The sequence below is a fragment of the Thermobia domestica genome, chromosome 9 (assembly GCF_964235325.1).
Source record: "Thermobia domestica chromosome 9, izTheDome1.hap1.1, whole genome shotgun sequence".
Classification (NCBI taxonomy): Eukaryota; Metazoa; Arthropoda; class Insecta; order Zygentoma; family Lepismatidae; genus Thermobia; species Thermobia domestica.
In genome coordinates, this window is record NC_137462.1 from 216,697,620 (window position 1) to 216,714,720 (window position 17,101).

Consider the following 17,101-nt stretch of genomic DNA (forward strand, 5'->3'; position numbering starts at 1 on the left):
ATACTTTCATAAATTTCCTATTCACAAATATATTAGTCTGTAACCGTTGTTGGTACATTCCAAGGCGTAAAGTAATTTACGATAAAGAAATCACAGAGCATATGAAATAGGTTAGTGGTGTACATTCTTATTTTGTTTATATTTGGCATAGGGTGTTTATGTGAAATTTGGTATGAATGATTTATGTATGTATGAAATTGAAGACAGTCATTGACTCAAGATTCGGATCCAATCCATCCAAACAAGCAGAGAAAATCCACCAGTTACTTAGTTATTAATCGTGTGTAGACTAGGTCCGAAATCTTTCCTTTTCTAAGTTTATTATTGATCAACAGCATGTAAGAAATTTCAATAGAAATGTTCTCTATTGATGTTTAAGTTGCAGTAGATTTTTTTTCTTTTTCGTTTTTAGTAATGCATGTAAATGCAGGGCCGGACTGGCTACTAGTTGGCCCCGGCGGCTGACATACTGTATTGACCCCGAATTCTCAATCCCCCCAACAACCACTACCCCAATTGCCAACTGTTTTCTCACAATAAAGCACACTATAGCCACATTGTATATTATTAAAGATCATAATATAGAATCAGTGTATATGTTATGTAACAATATTTATGATAACAACACAGACAATAATATTAGCATTTATTCTTCATCTCACCTTGGGATGGTGATAAAGAACTACGGACAAATTCATTTGGTCAGCACTGGTTGTTTCAGTATTCATGAACAATGGATACGATATGCTGCAAAGCATAGTCCCCTGCACGTAGCCTGAAATATTTTTTGGGGGGATATATCCTCCGGAACAAGTGCGACAAAATATTTTCGTAAGAACATGAATATCAGTAAGCACTTTTGGTCCCCGAACTATGTTAAGTGCCCAGATTAGATGTAATTATTCAATGCATATTTAGGTCTACAGGGTGGTCGTAATGGAATTGCCTACATTGTACTATGTTGGTACCTTGTACTATGGTTGCGACGTGATAAAAGATCAGGAAAGAAATTATCAGTAGGAAATTTTAATATTGCTACCAGAAAGTGGCGTAATGATTTCTTATTTTGATTTACGTAATTTTATTCGAAATGTATTTGTATATCCAGTTCTTACTGTAATAGCAATTGTAGTATACGAATACACAACAACCATGAAGCCGGATTCAACAACAGCTGCAGTTTTATTTAAAAGAAACACGTACGTACAAATAATTTACTGATTTTTCACTTATCAGTGCTGTAGGTTCAAGAAGTCCGAATTTATAATCTACCCGTTACAATACAACTACCTCAGTTTTCCACGGTAATTTTCGAAACGATACTATAAGGACATAAAACTTCACAGTAACAGATTGTAAATAACTGACCGCGGCTGGACTTCTTGGCTGATAAAATTAGCAACTACTGAAAGATGAAAGCAAACACTCATGAGTGATTCAAAAATGCCAAAACCACGGGATCTTGTTACAGAGGCGACGGTGCAACGCCGTGATATCATTAAAAACAGGCATTAATGTCTTTAATGAAACTATGTACCCCTGACAAACGACGCCGCGCTGCTGATTTGCTTTATTTATGTAAAATTATTAATAATAAAATTGACTCTGAGTTCTTACTATCGCATATTAACTTTCGGGTTCCTCCGCGGTGAACTCGCTCTCCTAATTTGCTAGCTTACGAGACACATAGGTTAACAATTGTCAAGTGCTCCTTGTTTTACAGACTAGCGCACGATTACAATGCTGTCTGAACACTTTTGCTTCTGAACGAAACTTCAGTACTTAACTAAAGAGAATATTGTATATTGAGAGGTGAAACTTCTTTTTTGGTATTTGTTTGTTTGTTATTTTTATTCTCTTTTTGTTTGATTTTTCTTTCTATGATTTTTTCTTTTTATTATTGTGAATCAGTTTCAGCCAATTGACCTTGTGTTGTATGAAACTTAGTGAATAAATAAATAAATCATGAGAATGAGCTAAGATTTCTTTTTGTTGGGCTTCAAATTGTTATTTTTCCTAGGACAAGAAACGAAACTTTCAAGAATTGTATTGTCAGGCCACTATACTTTCGGCTCCCTTTCATATTCCGCAATAGAAAGCGTGTAGGATTTCACTATTGTTTTTGCTTGCACCGACATGACTCCGAAACCGGCATGGCCACTTAACTTAAGGGTCCCAACAAAATTTTAATGAAACGCTCAAAGAGCTTGATGTACGCAGATTGCCGCCGTGACCAGGGGCGGATTAAGGCTTTTGGGGCCCTGGAGCCGACTATTTCAAGGGGGCCTTATGTTACGAATAAATCCAGCGCATAAATTTTATTTGCTGCCTTCCACAGCCTCATAGGCTTATCGAACCACCGAGAACTATGCTGTAATATTTTAATGTGCTCCAAGTTTACAATAATTAGTTTAATTACATTCATTATTAACAGTTAAATGCTCATATACTGAAGTGTAACACATAAATGCCAAATAGAAGCCAAATGGTCAACAGTTCCTGTAAAAACACTAATAGAGTAAAAGGAGAAAAATGATATACAAGTAGATAAAGCTGTACAAGGCTACATTGTTGGAAAAAGTTTTCTTCCTACATTTTTGCTCTGCAAAGTCATTATTTATTGAAGATAAGAATGCTGATGCTGTATTAGATGCTGCTTTGCAGATATCAATGATTAGCGAAGATTTAGTTTCACCTAAGGCTAAGATATTGAATATCGACACACTTTTCAAAATTAATGGGAAAACATTTCATCATGCTTTTCGCGTGTTAAGTAACTTTTCCCAAGACATGTTGTTAGGGAATGACCTTTTAGTATCAGAGAGCTCAAATTGATTTGAATAGGAACGTTTCATTGTTAAGGAGATTTGGAAAACCTCCTAGATTTGGTTTAAGTAATGGCAAAGATATTGCAAAGGAATTGTCACCACAAGCTAATAATTTGGTTTGTAGTAGATGTCCAAAATAGCTCACTCTCTCAGAAAATAAGTATCGTGAAGACGCTGGTGGAAGAAGACTTAACTTTAGCGATACCGCGAGTGTAGCGAGCGGGAAAAAAAAAAATTAGCATGGGTATGAAGTCTATAATATAATAATTTTATTGCTATATTTTAATACTAAAGAGATGGATTTTTGGAGGCCCCCCTGAGTCCCGGGGCCCCGGAGCCTGGGCTCCATTGGCTCCGCTCTTAATCCGCTCCTGGCCCTGACTGTTCACAAGAATATTAGTTGTCGCACACGTTTTCCACATTTTTTTTTCTTTTCCTTCTGACCTTCTCTCTTTATTAAAACTTGCATTTGGCCCCCTTTTGATCTGGTCCCTGTCTTGGCGGCGATTGCCGCCTAGCCACCTGGGCCTGTGTAAATAAGTTGTATTCATAATAATAATAATAATAGAGTGATTCCATTTCAAATCGTCCAGGGTGGTCCACATGACTATCTCAGATTTAACTTATTTTTTAAAATAAGAAACTACATACAAAATTATTAGACCCATATTTTTTCTTTTTGCTGAAAAAAATTTTTTCTTCGATATACAGCCATCCAAAATGGCTGCCCTCTTCTCGGATTGCTCGAAAAACTGAAAAACATGTCAAATTAAAAGTTTTGTTGTAGAGAAACTAATGTACTTAGTAACATAATCTCAATAGCAGGAAGAGTATAAAGTTGTATGTTTCGTTGGAGGGTAAAAATTCGTCTATTGGTCCAATAGGAATCGCGCAATTCACTCGCAATGTTGCCAACTTTGATGAAATTTTTGCTAACTTCAAACATTTTTTTTTCTGTCCTCACGAGCAATATCAACCATCTGCTTGTAGCATCGAAATCTACTCCTTAAGGTCTCTTGAAAATGTAAAGGACTTACGTTTCTGATTATTACATCCCACGTTATAGCATGATGAAAAGCTGAAAATTTCATTAAGACGCCATGTTTGGACGCCATTTTCTCAAAAACCCCACCTTTTAAAAATCTGAATTTTTTTACATGTATTGGAAAAGTACCTAAGTATTTAATATCCGTTAACCGTTCATGTGGCTGAAGCCCCTAACATTCGCAATTAATTATTGAAATTTCGATTTTTGTACTTGCAATGTAAATATTTCCTATGGGCATTTAGGTCCTATACACAAGGCGATTTGAAAGGGAGTATGAAAATTTTGAGAGATGAATCCTGACATCAAATCCAGTAAAAAAGTTCCTATAAACATGAGTCGAGTTGCAATTCGGTTGGCAGTGTTGCCAACTTGGTAGAACTTTTATTTCTTTCCAAATGACACTACGTTGATTTTATTTGATATTTGGTATTCATTAATGATTGCAAACATCACATGAAGCACAATTTTCCCAACATCACCACAATTTTCGAAAACTTACATGTATTTCATTAAAAGGTTTATCTCATGCGTTATTGATAGTTTGTGAGATTCGGTGTCGTGAACATCGTCCTAGTGTTCTCTGGTAGCATGACATTCTAGTGCACTAGTTAAGTGTTTGTGTTAATAACAATGGGGAAGTCCTATTAGAGTAAGGACCGTATTAAATGTGTTATTTATGCTAAAAGCCGTAAGAGGATTGTGCACAGAAGGAGTTCTAGACAAAAAAAAAAAAAAAAAAATATCTTGCGGTAAAATATATGGACTGCGTACAGCGTGTCAGCCCAAACGTACTATTAGGGGAGGATGATTATTTGTGTCCTGTACACAAGGCGATTTGAAAGCCAGTATGAAAAATTCTGAGAGGTGAATCCTTCACTGCAGTCTAGGTTTCACCGATAACGGCCGTTTTAATGGGGACACATTCATGTTTAGCATGTTAACTGTCTGGTTAATGGTTTCAAAATCTACATTCAGAGGAACAAATTCTTTATCTTGCTGGTGCATAATTTTATATTTACATCTCTTTCGTGGTCACCAATATCTCACACACATTCACGTTGTTCACGGTAAATATTCAAAGCACCCTTTACACAAATAATCATCCTCTCCTAATACTACGTTTTGGCAGACGCGCTGTACACAATACATATATTTTACCACAAAATTAAATGTTTGTCAAGAATTATTTCTGTACACAATTATCTTATGCCTTTTAGAATCAACACATTTAATACGGTCCTTACTGTAATAGGAGTTCCTCATTGTTATTCACACAAACACTGTAACTCGTGCACTACAATGTCATGCTACCAGTAAATACAATTTTCATGGTTCCAGAGAACACTAGGACGATGTTCACGACACCAAACCTCGTAATAAACTGTTTCGTGGTTTCAGCAGAACTTCTTGAACAAGTTCGAACTTGATGCGTGGAGTTATGAGAGGTTTTGCAATAATAAAGAATATTTTTCTTCTTTTTATTATGATTATTACAACTTAAACAGACGTAGTTTTTATTCGACATTTTGGTTTTACTAATGATGAAATTCACACTTAATGTTGCAAACTATCAATAATGCACAATATAAACATTTTAATGAAATCCATGTAAGTTTTCGAAAACTTTGGTGATGTGGGGAAAATTGTGCTTTATGTGATGTTTGCAGTCATTAATGAATACCAAATATCAAATAAAATCCACGTAGTGTCATTTGGAAAGAAATAAAAGTTCTACCAAGTTGGCAACACTGCCAACCGAATTGCAACGCACGTAAAAATTTTCATATTGATACAAATCAACTTTCTGAACTTCATCATAACTTTAGCACACAGTTTCTGGTTTAACGCGAAATATATATTTTATTTTCCATTGTCGCGAGCCGATTTTTGGTCCCGAGTTGGAAACCCTGTAACTCGAAAATGAAGCGGAATTCGACTCATGTTTATAGGAACTTTTTTACTGGATTTGATGTCAGGATTCATCTCTCAAAATTTTCATACTCCCTTTCAAATTGCCTTGTGTATAGGACCTAAATGCCCATAGGAAATATTTACATTGCAAGTACAAAAATCGAAATTTCAATAATTAATTGCGAATGTTAGGGGCTTCAGCCGCATGAACGGTTAACGGATATTAAATACTTAGGTACTTTTCCAATACATGTAAAAAAAATTCAGATTTTTAAAAGGTGGGGTTTTTGAGAAAATGGCGTCCAAACATGGCGTCTTAATGAAATTTTCAGCTTTTCATCATGCCATAACGTGGGATGTAATAATCAGAAACGTAAGTCCTTTACATTTTCAAGAGACCTTAAGGAGTAGATTTCGATGCTACAAGCAGATGGTTGATATTGCTCGTGAGGACAGAAAAAAAATGTTTGAAGTTAGCAAAAATTTCATCAAAGTTGGCAACATTGCGAGTGAATTGCGCGATTCCTATTGGACCAATAGACGAATTTTTACCCTCCAACGAAACATACAACTTTATACTCTTCCTGCTATTGAGATTATGTTACTAAGTACATTAGTTTCTCTACAACAAAACTTTTAATTTGACATGTTTTTCAGTTTTTCGAGCAATCCGAGAAGAGGGCAGCCATTTTGGAAGGCTGTCTATCGAAGGAAAAATTTTTTTCAGCAAAAAGAAAAAATATGGGTCTAATAATATTGCATGTAGATCCCATATACAAAAAATAAATGAAATCTGAGACTATGATGGGGACTAATTGTGGTTTGCCTGGACGATTTGAAATGGAATTGGTTAATAATAATAATAATATCATCATCATCATCTTCTTCTTCTTCTTCTTCTTCTAGTAGTAGTAGTAGTAGTAGTAGTAGTAGTAGTAGTAGTAGTAGTGGTGGTGGTGGTGGTGGTGGTGGTGGTGGTGGTGGTGGTCGTCGTCGTCGTCGTCGAATTTAAATTTTGTTTTCCCATCCCTGCTCTTGCAGTAAATTTGGACAAGTCCAAACAGTTTGACGTTTAGTGAAAATAATAACCAAGAATATCTGTCATGATAAGAACCTTTTTCTCAACAATTTGCCAACAACTGTAAGCGTACTTCCTTGAGAGATGAGCATTGATGTTAGAACGTCAAGACAACATTTCATGAACTCTTAAATTTCAATAAAGTTAGAACCAGTGAATCCCAAAGATGCTAATCTTCAACCAGAAGGAGCGCGAAAAATATTTCGTTGCAGCATGTGCAATATCATGAAAAAAGTGATGAGTTCCTGCCAAAGACATGTTACATGTGATGACAGCTTAAGTCACCATTACACTTCCGAATCTCAAAGGATGCACCATGAGTGACAGCATACAAACTCACCGCGCCCAAGAAGTTAAGAACACAAAATGCTGATAATCTTGAAACATGGGCTTAAAATCAACGACGCTTTAAAAAGAAAATGACCTCGGGTCGCGAAAAACTAGAAGTTTCATGATCATACATATCTTAACACATTATGAAAATTGTAATTTTTATTGACTAAGTTATTTGGAAAGTTCTAGACTATCTGGTCTAGAATCCAGATCTCTCATGTTTAATTAGCACTTGTTCGAGCCACTGAAGAAGAACTTGGAAGAGCAAAAATTCATTTCCAACTATGAAGTCAAGAAATGTGTGAAGAGAGAACTCAAAAGAGATTAAGACACAGGGAAAGGAGAAAGGGATAAGCTCACCAATAAAAGATAGTTGTTGGATCGCAAATGGAATCCCTTTCAGCACAGAGACTATATGGGGCGTGGACCTACCGTTCGAACACCGTATTGAATTGTGTTTTCAAGGCTGTTTCACCAAAAATGAAACCCAAAACTTCATCAAAGACGATCAAGCTAGTCACTAGTCTAGTGGGGAGGTCACATTAGGAAGTAGTGCAGAGGTATGTGTTGCTGCAATTCATTCGTCATTCAACAGTGTACCTTGCTATAAAATAGAGACCAGGTTGACTGTTCCTTTATTGGTACGTGAAGGTTGCTAGCTTACATTGGTGTTTTTTATTGTGTCAGTACCCAATGAATCTTTGATCACTCTCTTATTTTTTATTTAACCAACGCATGTCTACGTTAAATATTAATTGTTTTAAAAGAATAAAAGATTTTTAGAAAAACAGTCTTTGCTTTCCATTTTTGGCTTAAATTGGTCTTTAGTCTATAATATTTTGTTGTGTTCCGTTTAAACCGTGTGTTCTGTTATGTTTGCATTTCATCATTCTGTTACTTTTGTGGTACTCCTTCATGCTAGTAAATATAACAGCTTTTAAATTGAGTCAGGGTTTTCTCCATAGTGCTACTGCGGGTTTTAATACCGCGCGTAATCAGTATTGGAAAAAGTGCCATTCGATGTCTTCGTCTATTTGAATATTTCGATTCTCGTCCGTCGAATATAGATAATACATTTCTTCTGTACCGTATCGATTTCATGTTAAGTCCTGATTTTCTTTTTACGTGATCATATCAATTTAATAAATTGGATAAGAACATCAATTTAGGCAATCAATCCCCAATAAATAGTCTATGTTTGGATCTACAGTGAATATACTGTTTGCCTGGAATGGGCTTATAATTAATATTAGTAATAGATGTTATATCGCCTAACGTTAAGATATAAATTCGTAAGTTATGCTCAATTTAAATTTTAAGCAAATATGAATTCATTTAGGTAACTGATAGATCCAATAGAGTATCGTCACTATATGAGAACAATGTTATCACCTGCTCAATGGTTTTGAACATGGGCATTTTCATTCCAAAGGGGCACTGGAACAAAACGGGGCGATAGACTATTTAAGGGGCGTTTATAATTTCATGATCTATTCGACTGTTTTCTTTATGTTGGACGAAAGCTATTACCCATTTTGCAAATTATAAAGACTTTTTTACTATTATTATTTTCAAATCATTATCTAAAAATTTAATGATTTTGAGAAATAAGAAAAAGTCGGTTATTCGTAAGTTAGTATTCTTCAGTAATGAGCAGTTTATATCCTGAGTTTTGTATCAATTTTGTAATGATGAAAAGAGGCATGGTGGCTCAATGGTAGAGCGCTTACCTCTGGTGCGTAGGGTCCCAGGTTCGCTCCCCAACTGAGTAAGTTTGTGGTGGACAACATCATGTCCGTGGGTTTTCCCGGTATACTTCCGTTTCCTCTCACATTGTTATTCCACCGATTCCCTTATACTGTTCCGTCCAAGTGTTACGGGGCAGCCTTATGTATGGGTGGATAGGGCTAAGATTACGGGGGGCGCTCAGCATATTTGCATTCACTGAAGGGGGCATGGGCTCGAAAACGTTGAGAACAAGTGATCATAACAATAGTAGGACTCAGCGTTTACTTCCTGTAAGTTTAGACTTTCTATTTTATGCTTGTGAAAAATTAGGTTAGCCAAAAGTGGAGATTACTCACTGCTGATTCGTGCAATTAATGAAATACTCTATCCTCAAGCGTGAAATTTGTATACTGTTTTATCAAAAGAGACACTGACCAAAGCTTAAAACACTTTATTTTAAATTATAATAACGGTTTCGGATATCTAACAGAGCTCCTCCGTGGCTAAGCGGTTAGCGTACGCGCCTTTGGCGTGGGAGGCCCGGGTTCGATTCCCGGCGGGAGCTCATGTGGTTCGGATTCCACGTTAATCAGTAGGTCCACGTCTCATATAGCCTCGCTGCTAAACGGGACGTTAAACTCAAAATCAACTCAACTCGGATATCTAACATATCCTTCTTCACACAATATCGAAAATAAATGAAAATACAGACATATATATAGCCATTGTTATGACAAAGTTTAAATTCTTTAACAGTCATATATATAGTCATTGTTATCAAAACATTGAAATTCTTTTAACTTGGCGCGATCCTGATATAATAGATTTCAAATGAGCATTCGATTCATGGATTTATATAAAGATGGTAATTGAAGTTCAGCTTCGAGTGATTTAGTAATGCCATATAGTGGCCGTCCTTTTCCTTAATATACCAGTTGTTCAGTTGTGCCAGTAATTTCCTAAACTGCGATGAGTTCCCGATTGTCATGATCTCGTCGTCATGTGATCTCGATGAAATATTACATTCAGTCACCAACATATTTTAGGGTTTGCGTTCAGTACAACAAATATAGTAAAATCTGTTGGCTTTGTAGGTATAGTGATAAGCTGTACTTCGATTTTAGTGGTGTCAGTGAAACGTGGCACCTGCTTTCTTTCAGACTTAAGAATATTGTTTCGGGTTGAAATCCTTGTAAAATAAAGTACTAAAGGAATATAAAATCAAATTCTAGTGAAAAGTGTAGGGTTCAACGTAATGTGAAAATTTTCCATTATAACTTCTTAAAATATTACTCGATTTGGATGTAGTGTGGCGTACATTTTCTCCAAGACTTCCAATCTCCTCCGTTGCTTGAGGATGAAGCCATCCAAGAATAAGGGAATGAAAGGGCAAAATCAGTGCTTGTTGTGGTTTCCGCATAGTGTGAAAAGAAAATGATTTTGCACTGTAATTTTCGTAAAAAAAATATTCGATTTCGATGTAATGTAGCGCCTTGTTTCAGCAGGGGCGTCATTTCAGACTTCGGTTGGGGGGGGGGGGGGGCTAGAGCACTACCGACATAAGATTTTCACGTTTTGTACTAGTATATTAGGAGACAATCGATTAAAGTATATGTATTCCTCAAACTCTTAAGGGGGGCAATTGCCCCCTCCTGCCCTCCCTAAATGACGCCCCTGTGTTTCAGGCGTCAGAATCATCCGCATTCTTTTGGGTTGAAATCTTGTCAAAGATAAAAGGGTGAATTTATCCCCATTTTTAAAAGATATCAGGTTATCATAAAATAAGTATCGCTGTTCAGAGAACTCTGGAGACGTAACTACTTGACAGAATGCAACTAATCCTGGTAGCAGTACATTTGGGAACATGCAGAAGCAATTGTTGTAGAAATTAGTTCCAATTTTCGCCCTCAGAGGTAATTGCGGAGTTGTACAACACCAAGTAAGTGCAACATAGAAGAAAAACGACGCTAGTGATGTTAAATGTTAAGAAAGGCTGTAATTACTTCTCCTGTTGGTCTCGTGGCATTAATACCAATGCTATTAATACCCCGTGGTTAGTAGCGAATTTACGGAGGAGGGGCCTTTTGAACTGAAGCTTTTAAAATTTTTGGATATCTTACAAAAACGAAGTTAAATGTTATCTGTCCTATGGTCTCTAAAATGCAAGCTCCCTCCAAAATTCCAGAAAAAGATTAGTGTCGAATCTCGCCTTCAGAGGTTATTGTGTTTCTGTTAAGTGTTAAGTACGGTGAGTGTGGTATGGAAGACAAATGGTATTATTGATATCCAATGAAAGAACGGCCGTAATTTTGCCCCCGTGCGACGTGTGGCACTGACTTGTACTCCTTTTAACCCCGTGGTGTAGTGATGTGTTATGAGCAATGATGATGATAAGAGGTCCTGCCCAAAGACAGGTCTTTGACGTGAAGATCCTGAGCAAGAAAAATGAATGGTGACTAGTACCGTATGAGATGATGATGGCGTTTCAAGGTCGGGACCCGCAGGGTAACATGGGATCCGACTTATGTGTATCTTCACTGGAAATCGAACACGGGAGCCCTTGAACACAAGGCAAAGAGTGTGGGAAGAAAAAAGAAGCAAACATCGGATCATCGTCAATTCATTCACTTCTGGCACATAGTAGCCCTGAAACCCATATCACTGAAACACATGCAGGCGTGAGCAAGCGCCTGGAGAGGTAATTACAGCCTTTCTTATTTAGCATCACTAGTGTGTCATTTTTCTTCCACGCTGTACTTACTTGGCGTTGTACACGCCAAAATTACCCCTGGTGGTGAAAATTGGAACTAATTTTGTTTCCTACAATCGCTTCTGCATGTTCCCAAATATACTCCTACCAAGTTTGGTTGCATTCTGTCGAGTGGTCACGTCTCCAGAGTTCTCTGAATAGCGATACTTATTTTATAACCTGGTATAATTATGTCATTCAGTAAAAATTATCTCGTTTTCAACATAATTTTGGAAAGCATGTTTTTATTGAGAATTAAGAATTATCCTCATTACTTGCAGTTGAAACAAAGGCAAGGGATGAATTCAAAATCCGATTTTTATTTAATCATGCCGTGTGATATTGAGGCTTTCCACTGTGGTCTACTATTTGGCTTGAAATCATTTAAGGCAAAAAGATGTCTTTACCTGCAACTTAAAGAAAATGTTACAGATTTTTAAGAATTTTTAATTTTCATAAAAATCGTATGTGCTTTCTTTTGAAGTAGAACTACTTTTGATTTCAGTCGAGGACAAAGTGGTAAATCTTCCCTTCCCTCTTCCCCCAGACTTACAAAGGGAACTGTCACGGATATTTGTCAATTCTGATACTTTTTTTTTTCCTTTGTAGTTTGGTAAGATTGTTTGCTTAGTAAGTGAATAAAAATAAAACGAAACAAATCAGTGATATATCCGTAGAATGATTGAACTGTATCCCATGCTACAACTAACCGAATTTTCCTTAGTATGGTTGTTTCTCATTGGAAATTTTATTTCTGGCAGTTACACTCAGTTCATTTTGTAATGCTTGTTTCCTAATAGTATATACATTAACAAGGTTTTGTTTTTATTTTAGAAGCCGAACCCAGTAGAGAAGAAAAAGCCATCAACTGGAATAGGAAATTTGACAATAAAAGGACCAGACAACAAACTAATAGATCCTGCTGTTCTTTTCCGAACATACCTACAGAAAGATAATGACTCCTCTAGAAAGGTAAGCTCTGTGGGTCAAATGAATTTCGATAGCCCTGTTTCTCTTCCGTAAATACCAGATACTGTTACCCATAAAGGTAAATCACAAACAGTTAACAATTGGTTTTATTTTGAAATACGAAGTGTGTACGAAGTTTCATGATGTATTACATCCATCTTCTTTGTATTTAAGTGTTCATCCATATCATACATTTAAAATTATCTTTCAGCAATCATCACCAACATCTTTTGACCTGGATAAAAATAAATTCCTGAGAAATGGCGAACTATCAATCAAGGATTCTGCAGATGCAGATGGTTGCTTAATTGATCCAGCTTCTTTCTGCCAAGTTGAAATGGATGAAGATAACAATATTGCAGTTGAGGTAAGTAATAATTTTCAGTCGTCAGAGGTAATATATTCCCATGACTACAAATCATGATGCGTAGCTGGACTCTATATCTTTCTCTCTTTAGACGTTCTCAGTGCATTTTGTTTTATTTGTCCAGACGAAGTTATATTTCAAATAACAATTAACAATGCAAACCAAATTTTGGATTCATTATGTGTCAGTGTTTTTCTAGAAGGATATCTAATAACAATAAGTTCTACGCATTAGTTCTTGTTATATTTGAATTAAATTCCAGATAATTTTGTAATTGTCAGTCAGATTATTTTCTTCAAAAACAAAGAAAAAATATAATTTTTCGAGTGAATCTTCTTGTTAAATATTTTAGAAATGCTAATTCCTATAGTCTCCATCCCCCGCTTTCTAATGACGAGCGCGCTCGCGCCGATAGTGCACAAGTTCCTATGTTCGATTCCTGGTGGAAGTGCATCGAGATTTCAATACATTATGGTGGTTCGGATTTCAACGTAAACTATAGGTGCTTAGGAAAAAAAAAGGGTGGAATTCGGAGTTACTGACCGTGCCTGCTGATTTGCTTCATCCATTCGCAGCTGAAATTGAATACGATATACGAAGCAAGTCTTATGGAGTGAATACTTTCATCTCTTCTACGTTCTATTTATATTTTGAATTTCGATAGCCCTGTTTCGTCAAAGTGGGCGAAAACCAATCGTTCTTCTGTTTTAATAAAATAGAGGTAATCACTTTTAACAATTCACTGTTTGCTTAACTCACTTTTTTCAGCAGCTATACATACTAATTCTTTAAAAGAAATGTTACATTATTTCTATACTCTGTTGATAATTTTTATTGCTTTTGGCATTGTTAAAAAAGTAGAAATTTAGCTCTTACTACTTTCAGGGTGTCTATCGGTCACGAAAGTCATGAAAAAGTCACGAAATCAGAAAGCGGTCATGAAAGTCAAGAAAAAGTCACGACATTTAACTTTTGGGTCACGAATTTTTTTCTCTGTACATATATAAGTACAGAGTGGAAAATTTTGTTCTATAAAACGTAAATATTCACCACCAAGAATGTCTATGGTCGACTTGAGACGCTACCTAATCGTAAGCAAAGCATGCTACTATCGCATGCATGAAAATTCGGCCTAATTCGCACCCAAATTCGCACTTGAGAATGTTACAAAATTTTATGGTTTAGTCAAGAAAAGATCACGAAATTTCATTTTGGAATTTTAGTAGACACCCTGTATTTTCCATCCTCCCCCTTTCCTCAGGAAAACTAATTGGGTTTGAATTTGGATTTAAACATTGGAAGTGTCACCGTTCATCTCAGCGACCCCGAAAACTACGAATTCTACACTAATATCGGCCGTTTTCGATCATTTCGATCATGTCGCTCCTCTTACTATCTCTAAGTGTGCTTTGGGGGGGGGGGGGTCTTACCCCGACAGTAGTCTTTTCCAAACTGTAAGTAATATGTGTACCAACTTCGGTTAAAATTGTTCCAGAGTTATGCTGGAACATGCACACTTCCATTTTTTATATATAGAGATAAATAAAACAGGAATTATGTTATTGAAGTATATATTTCATTCTCACATTACGCAGAATGGGCGTAAAGGTGCAGATGTTAACATATTATTCAAGTGCGTATATTGTATTTGGTGTGTTTATGTTTAAAATTATTATGTAAATATGTATTTTTCCATTTCCTACTTCCGCTACATGTACCGTATTGCGGTACTCAGTCTTCCCTCAGACCATTCAGTATCTGGTTAGTTTTTATTTTGATATTCTTCTACAACACTAACCGCCTCTAAAGTGGATTTTTTGTAAATCATTTTCATTTTTAATACAGGAAGGTCATTCGAATGATGAAACGGAAAAAAGTAAATCTGGATCAGAGAGAGATGAGATCTCTGCTGCAGAGTCCGAAGAGAATGGAAAGGAACAAGCGGATGATGAGGAAGAGTTGCAGGAGAGTAATGAAAAGAAAGAAAATTCAGAAAGTAGCGAAGCAAAGCAGGAATCGAACAATATAGCTGATAAAGTAAGTCGTTATTAACAGTTTAATTATATCAGAACTATGTTAAGGACTTTTTTTATTTTTTAACTTGAACGTCTTTTTAGTGGTGTAGCTGACCTCTGTTGAAACAGCTCTAGATTCCAGTATAATTAGCTGACAAGCAACGTACAGAACAAGGCAGAATCAGATCCGACTCAAACTTTGCCCAGAGGATTCAAGAAGAAAAAATGTCAAATTGGAGCAGCCCCTATTCACACACCGGAGATATGCTCCTCAACATAACTCACCACGCGACAATATGATATAAGGTAAACGTCGCAAGATACCCGCTTATGTCGAAAACGGAAAGGACGGGTAGTACCGGGATTATATAAAGATATCTGATATGCTATAACACTAACTTGGCGCCCATCTTAAAAGCTGCGATCTTGGATATAGCGTGAGGTATTGAAATGGAAAGCAGGATGTGTAACATATCAATGTAAGGTAAAATGGAAAACGAAAACCAGCCATGTAACTGCGAAAAATATATGTGTAATAGTGTGAACGGGACAATGTGGAAGACTTGGGCAAAACAAACGTGTATGCGAAGGGCAGAATAATTAGGCAAGACTCCACGACAATGGTACGCGACAAGTAACTGCGACAGAGTCTGTGCATAGAAGTATGTCCGCCTTGACAGATTATGCTTTTCGAGGATATTGGGATTCGTTTGGGACAGTGAAAACGGAATGTTGATGAATCCGGTTTTGCGAAAGAGTTGACAAGTGGCCGGCTATAAGCCAGAAGAGGATCATCCCACATTCAGGCTTGTGTCCAGTCTGTGCATGCAACGTGGTGCCGTTGCTGTCGAAAGCAGGGATGGTGGACAATAAACTCTTGGTCATTCATCAGGAACCCGTAGCTTTAAGTGGTCGGGTTGAGGAGAATATGTTCTCCCAATCAAGTTTAGTGGTATTCTGGACGCCTTCTGGTAAAATGGCAAGCGAAGCGTATTCGGTTTTCATCAAAGAATGCGCAATACTACAAGTAGCAGCAGATGCTACTAACGCACAGTCTTCTGTTGCTTAATTCATATGGACTTCAAAAGGACAGATACACATTTCCAAGGCTACTCCATTACTCCATGAAAATGGTTTCAACGCCGATCATATTCGCATCCATATTATACCTGAAAAGACTACCTCGCAGTACCAACCGTTAGATCTGTATTACTTCCATTTGTATAAACACATGGTGGGACGAATTTCGGAGGCATTGCGTGACCATACCAACGTGAACCTTCACCAGCAAGACACTGTCCTTAAGCTGCATTCACAACCAATGTTGTTGTTCACGATTTCATATGATGTATCAATGTGGGTGGAAACTAGCTGAATTAGTGGAGGACGTTGCTTTTCGGTACAACATAACTGACTTATGATTCAATCTACGACAGCGTGAGTGTTGTACACACGTGCCCAGAATTTCCTGTCAACAAATGTGCTTGGTATTTGCGGGAGCTGTGTGTCACCCATTCGTTTTACTCACTACCACTTCTGCCGAGATTTTCAACAATAGGTACAATCTTGACACACTACACGCGTTGTCATATGCAAATGGTGCTTGCTGCACATTTGTATAGCAGTGTGTAGCATGTTCTAGAAAACACAGCCTTGCCTTATCTACACTGTTGTTTTATTCCGGTCGTCCATTATATACTGTACGTACACATGCACACACTCACATCTCTCTCTCTCTCTCTCTATCTCAATACATATCTATCCATCCCTATAAATATAAATATAAATATATATATATATATATATATATAACATACTGATTCACACGGATTTCTTTCTCTCTATGTGTATGTCTTTCTTTGTCGCGTCATGCATGTGTTCCGGATTCCGTTTCTGTTTGATCGCGTTTGATTCCTGTTCACATCCATACCATGCTCGGTACGTTATCAGAACTTGGGGCATTGGTTTTAGTTCTCAATTCTACCCGACACTGATATTTCACACGACTCCTTTCCCGTTTCAGTACCTCACGCTATATCCAAGATTGCGACTTTCAAGATGGCCGCCAAGTTAGT

The 17,101-nt window shown here is 36.9% G+C and overlaps 1 protein-coding gene across 4 annotated transcripts in view; it reads left to right on the forward strand.

Annotated features, from left to right (window-relative positions):
* The window catches only part of LOC145660596 (uncharacterized), a 71,789-nt gene that overhangs the window by 31,773 nt on the left and 22,915 nt on the right, over nt 1-17,101 (forward strand). For all 4 annotated transcript variants that reach the window (XR_014126839.1, XM_081725854.1, XM_081725855.1 and 1 more), the window contains exons 5-7: nt 12,510-12,647; nt 12,856-13,011; nt 14,857-15,048. Coding sequence is in view for 3 of the 4 variants with exons in the window: in XM_081725854.1 (XP_081581980.1) it covers nt 12,510-12,647; nt 12,856-13,011; nt 14,857-15,048 (486 nt within the window). In the remaining variant the exon portion in view is untranslated. The remainder of the gene's footprint in view (nt 1-12,509; nt 12,648-12,855; nt 13,012-14,856; nt 15,049-17,101) is intronic.